Source organism: Podarcis tiliguerta, assembly GCF_965153285.1.
Source record: "Podarcis tiliguerta genome assembly, chromosome: 10".
NCBI classification, from domain to species: Eukaryota; Metazoa; Chordata; class Lepidosauria; order Squamata; family Lacertidae; genus Podarcis; species Podarcis tiliguerta.
This window is the reverse complement of record NC_139543.1, coordinates 15,693,263-15,707,255: the sequence shown is the minus strand read 5'-3', so window position 1 is coordinate 15,707,255 and position 13,993 is coordinate 15,693,263. Positions and strand designations below refer to the sequence as shown.

The following is a 13,993-nucleotide window of genomic DNA, read 5'->3' as shown; positions in this document are numbered from 1 at the left end:
GGCTTTGCCTGTGAGGGGTGTGTGTGCTCCGCACCCCAAGGTCACGCGTGCAGGCAGACTGAGGCTGCCTGCGGGTGGGGAGTGTGCTCCCTCCAGACCCCACTCCCCACTCCGCGATCATCCCTACACACAACCTCATAGATATTGGTGGATACGTATGGTTCCCATCACCCAGAGTATGGTGTTTTTAAAATAAGAGACTTAAGAGTAGAAGTATAGAATGCACCTTGCCACCACTTCTGGGACCCATGACTAACATTTCTTTGCCTAGTTGGTGCTAAGTAAGCAATGGCGATCTATCGGCAACATCTTTTAATGCGAGAGGAAGAGAGGTGATCTCCACTAATTCTGCCTGCACCACCTTCCTTCCACATTCTGGCTTTTCCACAGGATCCCACAATACGATACGATACTCTTTATTGTCATTGTCCCATACAGAACAACGAAATTGGGGGGGGGGGATCTACATAAGACATTCAAAACCAACAAGCCTGCTATCCCAACCTGGTTAGCCCCCTAAAAACTCTGATACCCCATTTTAAAAATACAATACACTCCCATTGAGACTCCTTACACTGCGTTTAAAACCAAAATCACATTTGGATAGAAACTGTTTCTCAGGCGGCTAGTCTTTATAACCCTGTACCTTCTTCCAGAAGGCAGAAGCTGAAAGAGATCATTTCCGGGGTGTGCACTATCCTGCGCTATCTCTGCAGCTTTCTTATGACATCTGGAAGCGTAGATTTGATCCAAGGTGGGAAGAGTGCACCCAGTTATTCTCTCTGCAGTCTTTACAACCTTGGACAGCATTGTTTTTCCCCTGACCGTGCAGCTCCCAAACCACACACGCAGACCATAAGTTAATACACTCTCAACAGTACAATGGTAAAATGCCATCAACAGGTCCTTTGAGAGATTTTTTTTCCGGAGGATTCTCAGAAAATATAACCTCTGCTGTGCTCTCTTCATCAGGTCTTTGCTGTTTTCTCCCCTCTGAAATGGTGGTACTAGGGCTGCAGCAGGAAAAGGGTGAAATTTTGCCCCTTATTTCTCAACCTAATTATCATAGCATGAATCTTAGCCCCATAGGTCTTTAAACCATCATTCAAAGTGATTAATTTTCCTTTCGCTTCATATATTCTAGCTTTGAAAACAGATGCTGGGACAGAGCCCTCAATCCAGACCTCTTAGCGAAGAAGAAAAGTATTTTTCTTCTCGCTTAACAGAGCGCAACAGCACCGTTTCCTCCCCAGCATTATAATGGCAATCAGGAGTGTAATTTTGCATGTTTATTACCAATGTGATTTTTTCAATTGCAGTGGTAGAACATCGGTTTAACGCGTTCTGCTTCTCTGCCACCCCTGTTTTCGATGTGTTTATGACTAATTTGGAACTGCAAATTGAATGCGTCTTTGGTTCCTCTGTAACAGATTCTGGATTTTGGGCTAGCAAGGCATACAGATAGCGAGATGACTGGCTACGTGGTTACCAGATGGTACAGAGCCCCAGAAGTTATACTTAACTGGATGCATTATACACAAACAGGTAATTGTTGTGTTTGTGCTCAGATTAACACTGTAACTTGAGCTCTTCTAGTGGCATCATTACACAAAGCTACCCTGTGCTTATATTTGTCTCTCGGAATACCAACCAAGGGGTATTGCTTTGTACATAATTCCCTGATCTCTGTTGTGCTAATTGCAATTCTCAGTCTGTTTATATCTGGAACAAAAATGAGGGCAGCTGTTAACTTCCGCGGAGGCCTTCCAGGTGTCTTGAGAAACAATTCCAGCTTCCCCTCGGGAAATCAAGGAACGTTTTCTACCATTCATGGGTTCCAAGGTATTGCCATATGGCAATCTAGCTACCTCAGGGTATGCCTGGCTTTCAGCCTGCCTTCTCATTGTCTCAGTGTCCTTATTAACTTCCTAGAACAACTTCAGTCCCAGGCAATAGATAGTCTTGCAAATACTGGCAGATACTCCTGTTCCTATATCCATCTGCTTGACCAAACCATCAACATCATCATCATTGTTATTACAGTGGTACCTCGGGTTAAGTATTTAATTCGTTCCGGAGGTCCGTTCTTAACCTGAAACTGTTCTTAACCTGAAGCACCACTTTAGCTAATGGGGCCTCCTGCTGCCGCCACGCCGCCAGAGCACGATTTCTGTTCTCATCCTGAAGCAAAGTTCTTAACCCAAAGTATTATTTCTGGGTTGGCAGAGTCTGTAACCTGAAGTGTATGTAACCTGAAGGGTATGTAACCCAAGATACCACTGTATTATTAAGCTGTCCTGCCTCCAGTACTGGTCCACCCTTTCCTGTAGTCCAGCGGTTCTCAACCTGTGGGTCCCCAGATGTTGTTGGACTACAACTCCCATCATCCCTGAGCTCTGGCCTTGCTAGCTAGGGATGATGGGAGTTGTAGTCCAACAACATCTGGGGACCCACAGGTTGAGAACTGCTGCTGTAGTCCTTTTCCTTTCTCTTGAGTGCTAACCATTGGTTGCCTACTCAACCGCACTTCTGTTGAAGTCAGTTGATGCCTTTGAATGCTCGTTCCACAATAAATCAGCCGTTGGCATCTGCATCTGGGATAGCTCAATCAATAGACCATGAGACTCTTCATCTCAAGGTCATGGGCAAAAGATTCCTGCATTGCAGAGGGTTAAGCTAGATGACCCCTCCCCAAATGGTCCCTTCCAACTGTACAGTTCTATGATTTGTGTTGAGAAACAATGGAGTGTGCCTCCAGGGGTGAAGTCAAACCACTGCGAAAGCAACACTGAAGTTACTTCCCCGGGCGCAAGCCCGGGCAGTTTGTATGGAGGTCCTGGGCTGCCTAAACAACAAGGCCCCTTCTTGGCCTCGCTGATGTGGTCCAAAGGAGAGCAGAGAAACACAGTGATCAAAAGGTCGGCGGTTCGAATCCCTGCGACGGGGTGAGTTCCCGTTGCTCAGTCCCTGCTCCTGCGCACCTAGCAGATAGAAAGCACGTCAAAGTGCAAGTAGATAAATAGGTACCACTCAAGAGGGAAGGTAAACGGCATTTCCGTGCGCTGCTCTTGTTCGCCAGAAGCGGCTTAGTCATGCTGGCCACATGACCCGGAAGCTGTACGTCGGCTCCCTTGGCCAATAAAGCGAGATGAGCGCCGCAACCCCAGAGTTGGCCATGACTGGACCTAATGGTCAGGGGTCCCTTTACCTTTACCTCTACCTGGCTGCAGGAGCTGCCGGAAAGAGGCGTACAAAGGCACCATCCAACCGTTTTAGGGCCGGCACTCCAGATTTGTGTAGGATTTACTTGTTAGCCTTTTCTTCTCCTGAAGATATCCCACAAGGCAACAGAGGTTTACGATCAGTGTTGTCCTTCTCCTAGATGGGCTAGCTTCCCAGGTTGACGAGTCCCTCTACAGCAGGCATGCCCAAAGTCCGGCCCAGGGGCCAAATGTGGCCCACTGGTCAATTTAATTCACCCCCCACAAGCAGTTCTGAGAAATGAATCTGTTACGGCCCCTGAGCGCCTGCTGCTTGGCTTGCGCTGCCCAGGAGCCAACGCTCTGCCAAAGCCATTTCTCTTCACCAGGGAAATGGTGTTGCGGGCTCATCACGGAGCTCCCCCCTGTGTCTCTCCTTGGGTCAACCAATCTGGTTGGCCAGGGGGCATGGCCTAACGTAAGGTAAATGTAAGTTCAACAACTTTGACCGGCCCTCATGCATGTTCACTTCATCAAATCTGGCCCTCTTTGAAAAAAGTTTGGACATCACTGCAGAACTGCACTTCATCATGTGCAGAACTGCCTAAAGCACTATTTATCAGAACAGTTAAGAACTTATACCAAGTCAGATTGCTTGAACGTCTTAACTCAACATTGTCTCTACCCAGAGAGCTAGTGTGGTGTAGTAGTTAAGTGTGGTAGTCTCGTAATCTGGGGAACTGAGTTCTCAAGTAGTCATTCAGCCATGAAGCTCACTGGGTGACCTGGGCAGTCACCATCTCTCAACCTAGCACACCTCACAGGATCCCTTGGGTAAAATGGGGCAGGGAGAGAACTAACCACACCACCTAGAGCAGTCTTTCTCAACCTGTGGCTCCCCAGATGTTATTGAACTACAACTCCCATCACCCCTAGCTAGTAAGTCCAGAGCTCAGGGATGATGGGAGTTGTAGTCCAACAACATCTGGGAACCCACAGGTTGAGAACCGCTGACCTAGAGCAAGGGTAGGCAAACTAAGGTCCGGGGACTGGATCTGGCCTAATCGGCTTCTAAATCCGGCCCGGGGACAGTCCGGGAATCAGCGTGTTTTTACATGAGTAGAATGTGACCTTTTATTTAAAATGCATCTCTGGGTTATTTGTGATGCATAGGAATTCATATATTTTTTTCAAAATATAGTCCGGCCCCCCACAAGGTCTGAGGGACAGTGGACCGGCCCCCTCTGAAAAAGTTTGCTGACCCCTGACCTTGAGCTCCATAGAGAAATGATGAGGTGTATTAAATAAATGAAAAGCTAATGACAACAGTGGATGGCCCTGTGGCGATCACACAGGGTCCCCGGACATTTGACGGTCTATTGATCCCTGTGCCACCACTGTGATTGCCTCTTCGCTGCCACCAACCCGTTTCTCTCGGGTACACACGGAGTCCAGACAGTTGTTAACATTAACAAATAATCAAGTTTATTTTTATAAGCATGAACAAGTTTAAGGTTTCAGTTAATTTTTCTTGTCAGTTTCTTAATCTTAGTTTCTTTACTGACCTATACGTTCCTAACAACTTCAAACTGATTATCCCAACTATCTATCTGACTCCACCTAACAGTTCCTCTCACTCTCTCACAACACAACTCGACTAACCCACAGACTTAACCTCCCTCTTCCTTCTCCAATTCCCAACTCTCAACTGACTTCCGCACAACTCCAACTCTAACTCCTCCCCTTGGGTTCCCACTGGCCAATTACATCACACTCATTTAACCCTTTCCTTATGACCCACCTAGGAGGCAAACGCCACAGGCCCCAACTGAGAATCACAACTTGCTGCGTTTGTCCATAGTTGCTCACTCTTGAAAGTAGAAAAGGAACATTTGTAATCCAGTCCTCCACAGCTCCCCCAAAAGCACACATTGGGTTGCGTCAAGGCGCTACTCCTCTTGCAGAAACCAAATGCACATTTTGCAATTGCAAACCAAAATACTTTATGTTACTTGCCTCGTAAAGGATTTGTTTTTCTGCATAAAGCACAGGTATAAGCTGAACTTAAAAGGTCTCGCACAGCAATTCAACGTAACCATTTTCTGTATTTCAGTTGACATCTGGTCAGTGGGCTGCATCATGGCTGAGATGATCACGGGAAGGCCTCTCTTCAAAGGCAACGATCGTATCCTTTCACGGCGAACACTTGGCATTAAGATGTAGAAGTATGTAAGAATCTGGGTGTCAAAAGTGTGCGAGTTCAGAAACACTTTAAACAAATAATTATCCCTTTAGCTTCTTGCTTCCAAATGTTTTTACGTTTGTGTTTTGGCCAAAATTTGCAAAGAGGGAAACTTAATAGTATATCACGGCTGCTTTGCATTACTAATTGCAAGTAGAAATTCACATTTGTAAGACTCCCTGGCACACAGGGCTGGTTTTTTAGTTAATCATATATACTTGGTTGCCAGCTATGCTTTACAACTTCGTATCTGTCCCTTCCTTCCCTGCTGTGGGACTACATAGAAGCTCAGCAAGTATTACTGAAAGTCAGGGACAGCTAAAGCTAAGGAAGGCTGCCCTCAAAAGCTTGCAGAAAGTCCTTATAACCAGTTTTGAAAGAGAAGTATAAAACTATCTGAGCTCTAATGTGGCTTATAAAAGCTTGTGGAAACATGAATGAATGAATGAATGAATCTTTATTTGCATCAGCCATTGGCCATAGCAATAAAACAGCAATACGATATACAAAGAATAGAAATAAAAAGTCAATTCTATAAAATACATTTTAGGGTTTTGAATTAATAGTCAAATAGTGGAGCTTATTCTGATTGCCCCAGCTAAAAACCTTTCAACCTTTGCTGTCACCTGCTCATCTTGATCTGTCAAGAGAAAGGACACTGGGGCAGTGGTTAGACGACCTGGAATGGACAATAAAAGAGGGGTGATCATCTCATTCAAGTCTTTGTGCAAACATGTTTTTCTGTGATACTGTCAGGTCCAAATCTGAACTATGAAGTGTCCTCCCCATTGCTATCTCTGAATGGTATTCAGAAGTCATCCTTAGCCAGCTGTGGTTTTGAGAAGGTATAAAAGACCAGTAGACTTTGGCATGTAGAAGCCAAGACCATCTAAAACACCTCTCCTTTTTACACGTGTTGTATGTTCCAGTATTAATAGCAAGAAAAACCGGATCTGTTACAACATGCTTTTTATTTTGACATACATACTGAAGATTTGACTCTTGACTTTGGCATTCAGACCTGGACCAGCTCACAGAAATAATGAAAGTAACAGGCACGCCAACTCAAGATTTTGTTCAGAAACTGCAAAGTCAAGATGTAAGTAGCTCTTGCTTTCTCTGATTTCTTAAGGACAAAGTGCAAATTCAGAAACGCCATGTGCATTGCACCAGTTCAGGTGAGAGATGGCGTATATGCTTTTTCATAGTAATTTTCATTTTACCTTTGTTTTGCGGGATCGTTTTTATTATTATGTAGTAGTTTGAGACACAACTAAATTTGTACTCCATGGATAGCACTGAGACTAAATTCAATGTCATTTCTTTATTGTAAATGTTAACATCCTGTTTTGGCTTCTTTCAAGGCAAAAAACTATATCAAAAGCCTTCCAAAAGTGCAGAAAAAAGACTTTGCTGCTATCTTGAAGTATGCAAATCCTTTAGGTAAGTAAATATAGATGCACGTAACGAATAATGAAGCTGTGCGGTATAACATGGCAGTGAACAATTAAGTGTAATTGAAGTTGGGCAGATACTTTCTGTCCTTTTCTAACAAGCTTTTCCAAGAATTTTGCTGCTATCTGAACATTGCTCTGTGCAGGATATTTATCCCCATCTGAATTAATCGATCTCCCATTAGAACGGCCAAATTTAAACAAGGTGTGGTGTAAGAGAAAGTTACTGTTTCATTAAAAGTTAAAGGACCCCGACAGTTAAGTCCAGTCGCAAATGACTCTGGGGTTGCGGCGCTCATCTCACTTTACTGGCCAAGGGAGCTGATGTTTGTCCGCAGACAGTTTTTCTGGGTCATGTGGCCAGCATGACTAAGCCACTTCTGGCAAAGCAGAGCAGCACGCGGAAACGCTGTTTATCTTCCCGCCGGAGTGGTCCCTATTTATCTTCTTGCACTTTGACGTGCTTTCAAACTGCTATGTTGGCAGGAGCTGGGACCGAAGAACGGGAGCTCACCCCTCGCAGGAATTCGAACCGCGACCTTCCAGCAAGCCCTAGGCTCAGTGGTTTAGACCACAGCGCCACCCGTGTCCCGGTTTCATTAGTAAGGCAGAAATAAATATTCTCAAAAGCTGTGTGACAGTTCCCATACTTCATCTGGTTTTATTGTAATATTGCACCAGAAAAAGGCTCTGGCCCTGGTCGAGGCCAGTCTAAGCTCCTTGAGGCACAGGACCTCAAAAGTATGATTGTTTGTGGACCGTAAGGTCCTCCGTAGGGCGAACCAGGAGAGGTGGTACTGTAAATATGAGGGTCCTAGACCATATAGGGCTTTAAAGGTTAAAACCAGCACCTTAAACCTGACCCTGTACTCCACCAGGAACCAGTGCAGCTGGTATAGCACTGGATGAATTTGCTTCTATCCCAAGGAACTGAGTAGCCTCTGAAAATGCAAAAGCCACTGCTGATCTATATGATCGTCCGTTAGCATAGTTAAGCTCAGTCTTATTTCCTTAAACCTGACTTGCTGCTGGAAAATTAAAATCATTACGTTTCATGCTGGGTCTTAGTGCTTGCCCTCTCCTTTGTTGATCCAGCTGTGAACCTTTTGGAGAAAATGCTGGTGTTAGACGCAGAGAAGAGAGTGACGGCTGCAGAAGCTTTAGCGCATCCTTACTTTGAAGCCATTCACGATCCAGAAGAGGAAACCGAAGCAGAGAAATACGACGACAGTTTTGACAACATGGATCTGCCCCTGGATGAGTGGAAATGTATGTTTGGTACATTTTGGCAATTTCCAGGCTAGGACAGAAAACATCTATGGGCTCTTGTGCAAATAGTCTTATAATTAAAATATACTTCAGGTGAATTTAGAAATCCGATGCAGTGAATTTCTATATGTGTCCTCCCTCCAGCCCTCATTGGTTCTGTATAGTTTTCCTTTCCATTCTACTCCCGTTCCCCCATGTTTATCACGTATTTAGCAACATTTGTATTGTGCAACAAATCAGACTACTAATCCACATATTGCCTACTTCACTGTTTCCCAAACTTGGGGCTCCAGCCGTTTTTTTGGACTACAATTCCCATCATCCCTAGCTATCAGGACCAGTGGTCAGGGATGATGGGAACTGTAGTCCAAAAACAGCTGGAGACTCACGTTTGGGAAACAGGTCTTAGGCCAGGGATGGGGAATCTATGGACATCAGGTGCAATTGGACTCTGACCCCCATCAGCCCTAGCCAGCATGACCAATTGTTAGGATGATGGCAGCTATATCCAGTAACATCTGGAGAGACACAGGTTCTCCATCGCTGGTCTAAGAATGGCAGACGTAATGTAGAAAACCATTGTAGACAGTTTCCATTAGGACAGCTTCCTGTTTTAAGCAGAGGACATTCTGAGCCCTAATTCCTGCAATTTTAGGAAGATATGCCTGAGATAGGATCTGGCATCTTCTGTTTGCAAAGTCTGTGCTTGACAGCTTGAGTTATGGCTCTCCACTCAATTGTCATGTTTCCTCTTTCATGGTTTTGGTTTTGCTGCTGTTGATTCATCAAGCCAGTCTGACCTGTTGTAATACCTATTGTTAAGTTGTGGGTGAACATATCAGACGACACAGCGATTCTTCAAACAGCTCTTGTTTATTCACAGGCCAGGACAGAACTGAACTGAAGAGTTCAGTCAGCCTGCTTATATAGAGCTCCAGTACAATCTAACTGTAACAATTTTCTAAAACTATCCAATCACTGAACGTCACTTTCTATCCCTTATTTGCATAACTATCTACAGTATCCCCCTGCTGGCCCAGGGTGAGAACTTCAGTACATAACACCTATAATAGGTATTATAATATATATAATATTATAGCTAATAATGAAGATATAGATCAGGCATAGGCAAACTCAGCCCTCCAGATGTTTGGGACTACAACTCCCATGGTCCCTAGCTAACAGGCCCAGTGGTCGGGGATGATGGGAATTCTAGTCTCAAAACATCTGGAAGGCCGAGTTTGCCTATGCCTGATATAGATGTTATTAACATATAATTAATTATAGCTAAATCAGAGGCCCTCACACTGTCAATGATGGGGGTGGGATATTTTCCCTGTCTGGTGGTACTTCACAATAAGAAATAGGGATGTGAGTCATTATTTCCCTGAATGCGAAAGCAATTCTTTTTCTTTCTTGTTTCCCCAGGCATCACATTCAAAGAAGTGACGGACTTTAAGCCTCCGCAGTTGCCCGAGTCAAAAGAGACAGCAGTGTAAAACCACAGGGACCAATTTCCTTAGAAATCAAATGAAGGAAGGAGGGTGTAAAATTTTAAATATATATATAATTTAATTGTACAAACCTTTTTATAAATAAACTGGATGTAATCTGTCTAACCTGTGTTCTGAGGGAATATTTGCATTCCGGACTTCTGCTAGGAACCTAATGCCATCATAAGCAACACACCACGACTGGGTGAATATTTTGTTTCTGCCGCACATTGCTTATACCTTAGAGTATGTATTTCCTTCTCTCACAACCCCAAAGCTCTCACAACATGTTACAGGTTCTCTGTATTGCTACCATTTCTGGTGGGCTGCTCCACACGCTACGTTTTTCATTTAGGAAACATTGCTGGAATGTGTTCACATGGATACCCGAACCCTTTTTCTACCGTTAAGCGGTTTACGTCAATTCATGCCGTAGCAGCAAGACCAGGACTTGCTGGCATGGACAAGAAATGAATTGTGTGAAATGAAGTTCCTCAACCACTTTTCAAACTTAGATGGTGTAAAAAAAAGAAAGTATGTTATGTTCTCATTGCCAAACAGCCTACTTTAAGCATTCGCAGAGAGGTTTGTTTCGAAGAGAGAGAGGCCAATGCAGGGCATCAGTTTGCTTGACAAACAGTTCTTTGGGAGAGGGAAAGAAAGTCACAGAAACATAATCAATATTCTCGTTTTGAAAGATCAGGGGAGCAATTTGCTATAGCAGAATATGCGCTCTTAAAACTCCCAATAGGTCGACTTGTGCCAGGTCAAATTCACCAGCCTCTCTAATCCTGCCCTAGCCAGAAGCAGCTCTCCAAATACTTCGATCAAGATACTTCCTAGCCCTGCAGCTGATAAGAGATTATGCCATGGAATAAATCTGGGCCTTGTATCCAGTGGTGTCCCTCGCACAGATCTGTTGGATCCCATGGAGGCCTCTGGCAGAGGAGGGAGATCCATTTTCACCAATATTCCCCCACTGTGTCCTCATGTTGTTTAGTCGTTTAGTCATGTCCGACTCTTCGTGACCCCATGGACCAGAGCATGCCAGGCACCCCTGTCCTCCACTGCCTCCCGCAGTTTGGTCAGACTCATGCTGGTAGCTTCGAGAGCACTGTCCAACCATCTTGTCCTCTGTCGTCCCCTTCTCCTTGTGCCCTCCATCTTTCCCAACATCAGGGTCTTTTCCAGGGAGTCTTCTCTTCTCATGAGGTGGCCAAAGTATTGAGGCCTCAGCTTCAGGATCTGTCCTTCCAGTGAGCACTCAGGGCTGATTTCCTTAAGAATGGATAGGTTTGATCTTCTTGCAGTCCATGGGACTCTCAAGAGTCTCCTCCAGCACCATAATTCAAAAGCATCAATTCTTCAGCGATCAGCCTTCTTTATGGTCCACCTCTCACTTCCATATATCACAACTGGGAAAACCATAGCTTTAACTATACGGACCTTTGTTGGCAAGGTGATGTCTCTACTTTTGTGTCCTCATGTCTGCCCCTAAAACCTACTCTGGAGGGTTGAGGGGTAAGGATGGACCTAAGTTGGTTCATGTCTGTTGTGCATGAAGTCCATCCCATTTCGGTGGATTTTATGGGGAAATCCTTTTAAAAACTCACTTTAAATAAAAATCTTAGGGTTTTTTAAAGTAACTCTTTACTAGGAAGCTTGAAGGCTGCCCTATTTCTTCTCTCCTCTCCTCAATTTCAAGCCTAGCAAGGACATTGTACAGGAAAGGCAATAATCGCCCCCACTGGTACATAGAAGCAGTCATCTTGTTTTTCTGCACAATTACTCAGGACGTGACAGCATGGATGCTTCCTCAAACATCTTCACACAAATTTCTTTCTTTTTTAAAGGCAGCGCTTGGGACCACATCATAAAACTTAAGTTAACTGGGCCATGCAGAGGAAAGCTTCATATAACTGTGAATTAATCCACAGATCTACATTCTGATCTGGACGTTTTCTGGCAGGCATGAATCACCTATGTTTGTGCTAAACTCTGGAGCAAATGAAATCCTCAAGCATCCCGACTGAAAGACAGAAAGCTACCGTATTTTTCACTCTATAGGATGCACTTTCCCCCCTCCAAAAATGAAGGGGAAATGTGTGTGCATCCTATGGAGTGAATGCAGGCTTTTGCTGAAGCCTGGAGAGCGAGAGGGGTCGGTGCGCACTGACCCCTCTCGCTCTCCAGGCTTCAGGAAGCTATCTGCACCCTGCGCTGCGCACCCCGGGCTTTGGGCAGCTATCCGCAAGCCTTTGGAGCCCGGCGGGAGTTCCCAATGCTTGTGGATAGCAGCAAGCTCCGGGAGCTCTGGCTTCCTCCGCCCCAGCCCCGTGGCTAAAAAGGAAGCCAAAAGCAACGCACAGCCAAAGCCACGCATAGCCTCTCCTGGCTGGAGAGGTTGTATGTGGCTAAAAAGGAAGCCAAGACAGCCAGCGGGATGGATCCCGTTTCTTTATTCCCCCCCCCCAAAAAAAACCTAGGTGCGCCCTATGGTCCGGTGCGCCCTATAGAGCGAAAAATACAGTACGTTATACTGCCTTGTAAAATTGGCAGCTGCGTGTTAACAGCACTATTGTTCCTACAGAGTTCTCGAAAGTGTGAGAGGTGGTGTGAAGGGTTTTGCAGGGAAACCTGCCAGTTCCATTGGCTCAGACGCAACCTGCTCATGTTTCGCCATACAGTGAAACCTTGGTTCTTGAACTTAATTCGTTCCGGAAGTCCGTTCGATTCCCAGAACGTTCGAAAACCATGGCGCGACTTTCGATTGGTGCTGGCGACCCGGAAACAATAGCCAACAGCCGCATCGGATGTTCGACTTCCAAAAAACTTTTGAAAACCGGAACACTCACTTCTGGTTTTCGGTATTTGGGATCCCATTTGTTCGTCAGCTAAGCCATACGAGAACCAACATTCCACTGTACTCTGGCAAGTATTTCAAAGTATTTTAAATCAGAACCAGTGAAGGCAGTGAAGGTCCTGTGTGAGTGCCTGGAGGCGGTTGGAGGATGGATGGCAGCTAACAGATTGAGGTTGAATCCTGACAAGACAGAAGTACTGTTTTGGGGGATGGGGCGGGCGGGTGTGGGGGACTCCCTGGTCCTGAATGGGGTAACTGTGCCCCTGAAGGACCAGGCGCGCAGCCTGGGAGTCATTTTGGACGCACAGCTGTCCACGGAGGCGCAGGTTAATTCTGTGTCTAGGGCGGCTGTCTATCAGCTCCATCTGGTACACAGGCTGAGACCCTACCTGCCTGCGGACTGTTTTGCCAGAGTGGTGCATGTTCTAATTATCTCCCGCTTGGACTACTACAATGCGTTCTACGTGGGGCTCCCTTTGAAGGTGACCCAGAAACTGCAATTAATCCAGAATGCAGCAGCTAGACTGGTGACTGGGAGTGGCCGCCGGGACCACATAACACCCGTCCTGAGAGATCTGCATTGGCTCCCAGTACGTTTCTGAGCACAATTCAAAGTGTTGGTGCTGACCTTTAAAGCCCTAAACGGCCTCGGTCCTGTATCCCTGAAGGAGCATCTCCACCCCCATCGTTCAGCCTGGTCACTGAGATCCAGCACCAAGGGCCTTCTGGTGGTTCCCTCATTGCGAGAAGTGAGGTTACAGGGAACCAGACAGAGGGCCTTCTCGGTAGTGGCGCCCACCCTGTGGAACACCCTCCCTTCAGATGTGAAGGAAATAAGCAGCTATCTTCTCTTTAAAAGACATCTGAAGGCAGCCCTGTTTAGGGAAGTTTTTAATATTTAATGCTGTATTGTTTTTAACACTTGATTGGAAGTCTCCCAGCGTGGCTGGGGAAACTCAGCCAGATGGGCGGGGTAGAAATAATAAATTATTATTATTATTATTATTATTATTATTATTATTATTATTATTAATTTGTTGGTTTTCTCTCGGAAAGTTTCCTTAGAGCTGTGACATACTTATTGAATAAGCTGTATGATTAGATATGAAGGACCCTCCATGAAAGACACTTTCATGCACACAAACCTGATTTTCCTGTTCTCTACCTATGGCTGTTGTTATATCAGCACATAAAGCTAGCATTTCCACCTAGAGACAGACAGTTCCTAATCTCTTAAACCAGGAAACAATGTTGACACTGGCTCCTTTCAGCCTCTGAGCTTTATTCTCGCCTAAATTCATTGATAACTAAAACAACCATTTCCCCTTGACTTGGATTTCTCTTTTTAATTGCCAAATGCGCCATCAAATCTGTGACATAAATAGCTTGTTTTTAAACAGGACATTTTGCAGCTTCTCCAAAACCGCTGTCGTTATGGATTCCTGTTTACTCTTCCTCATGATTTGCTCCCC

At 45.2% G+C, this 13,993-nt stretch overlaps 1 protein-coding gene across 1 annotated transcript in view; it reads left to right on the top strand.

The window, feature by feature from the left end:
* Window positions 1–9,784, top strand: part of MAPK12 (mitogen-activated protein kinase 12) — a 45,904-nt gene extending 36,120 nt beyond the window's left edge. Inside the window, exons 7-12 of the mRNA XM_083400014.1 lie at window positions 1,431–1,545; window positions 5,314–5,385; window positions 6,462–6,541; window positions 6,807–6,885; window positions 7,992–8,165; window positions 9,594–9,784. Coding sequence (XP_083256140.1) covers window positions 1,431–1,545; window positions 5,314–5,385; window positions 6,462–6,541; window positions 6,807–6,885; window positions 7,992–8,165; window positions 9,594–9,664 — 591 coding nt within the window. The 3' untranslated portion in view covers window positions 9,665–9,784. The remainder of the gene's footprint in view (window positions 1–1,430; window positions 1,546–5,313; window positions 5,386–6,461; window positions 6,542–6,806; window positions 6,886–7,991; window positions 8,166–9,593) is intronic.
* The last annotated feature ends 4,209 nt before the right edge of the window (window positions 9,785–13,993 follow it).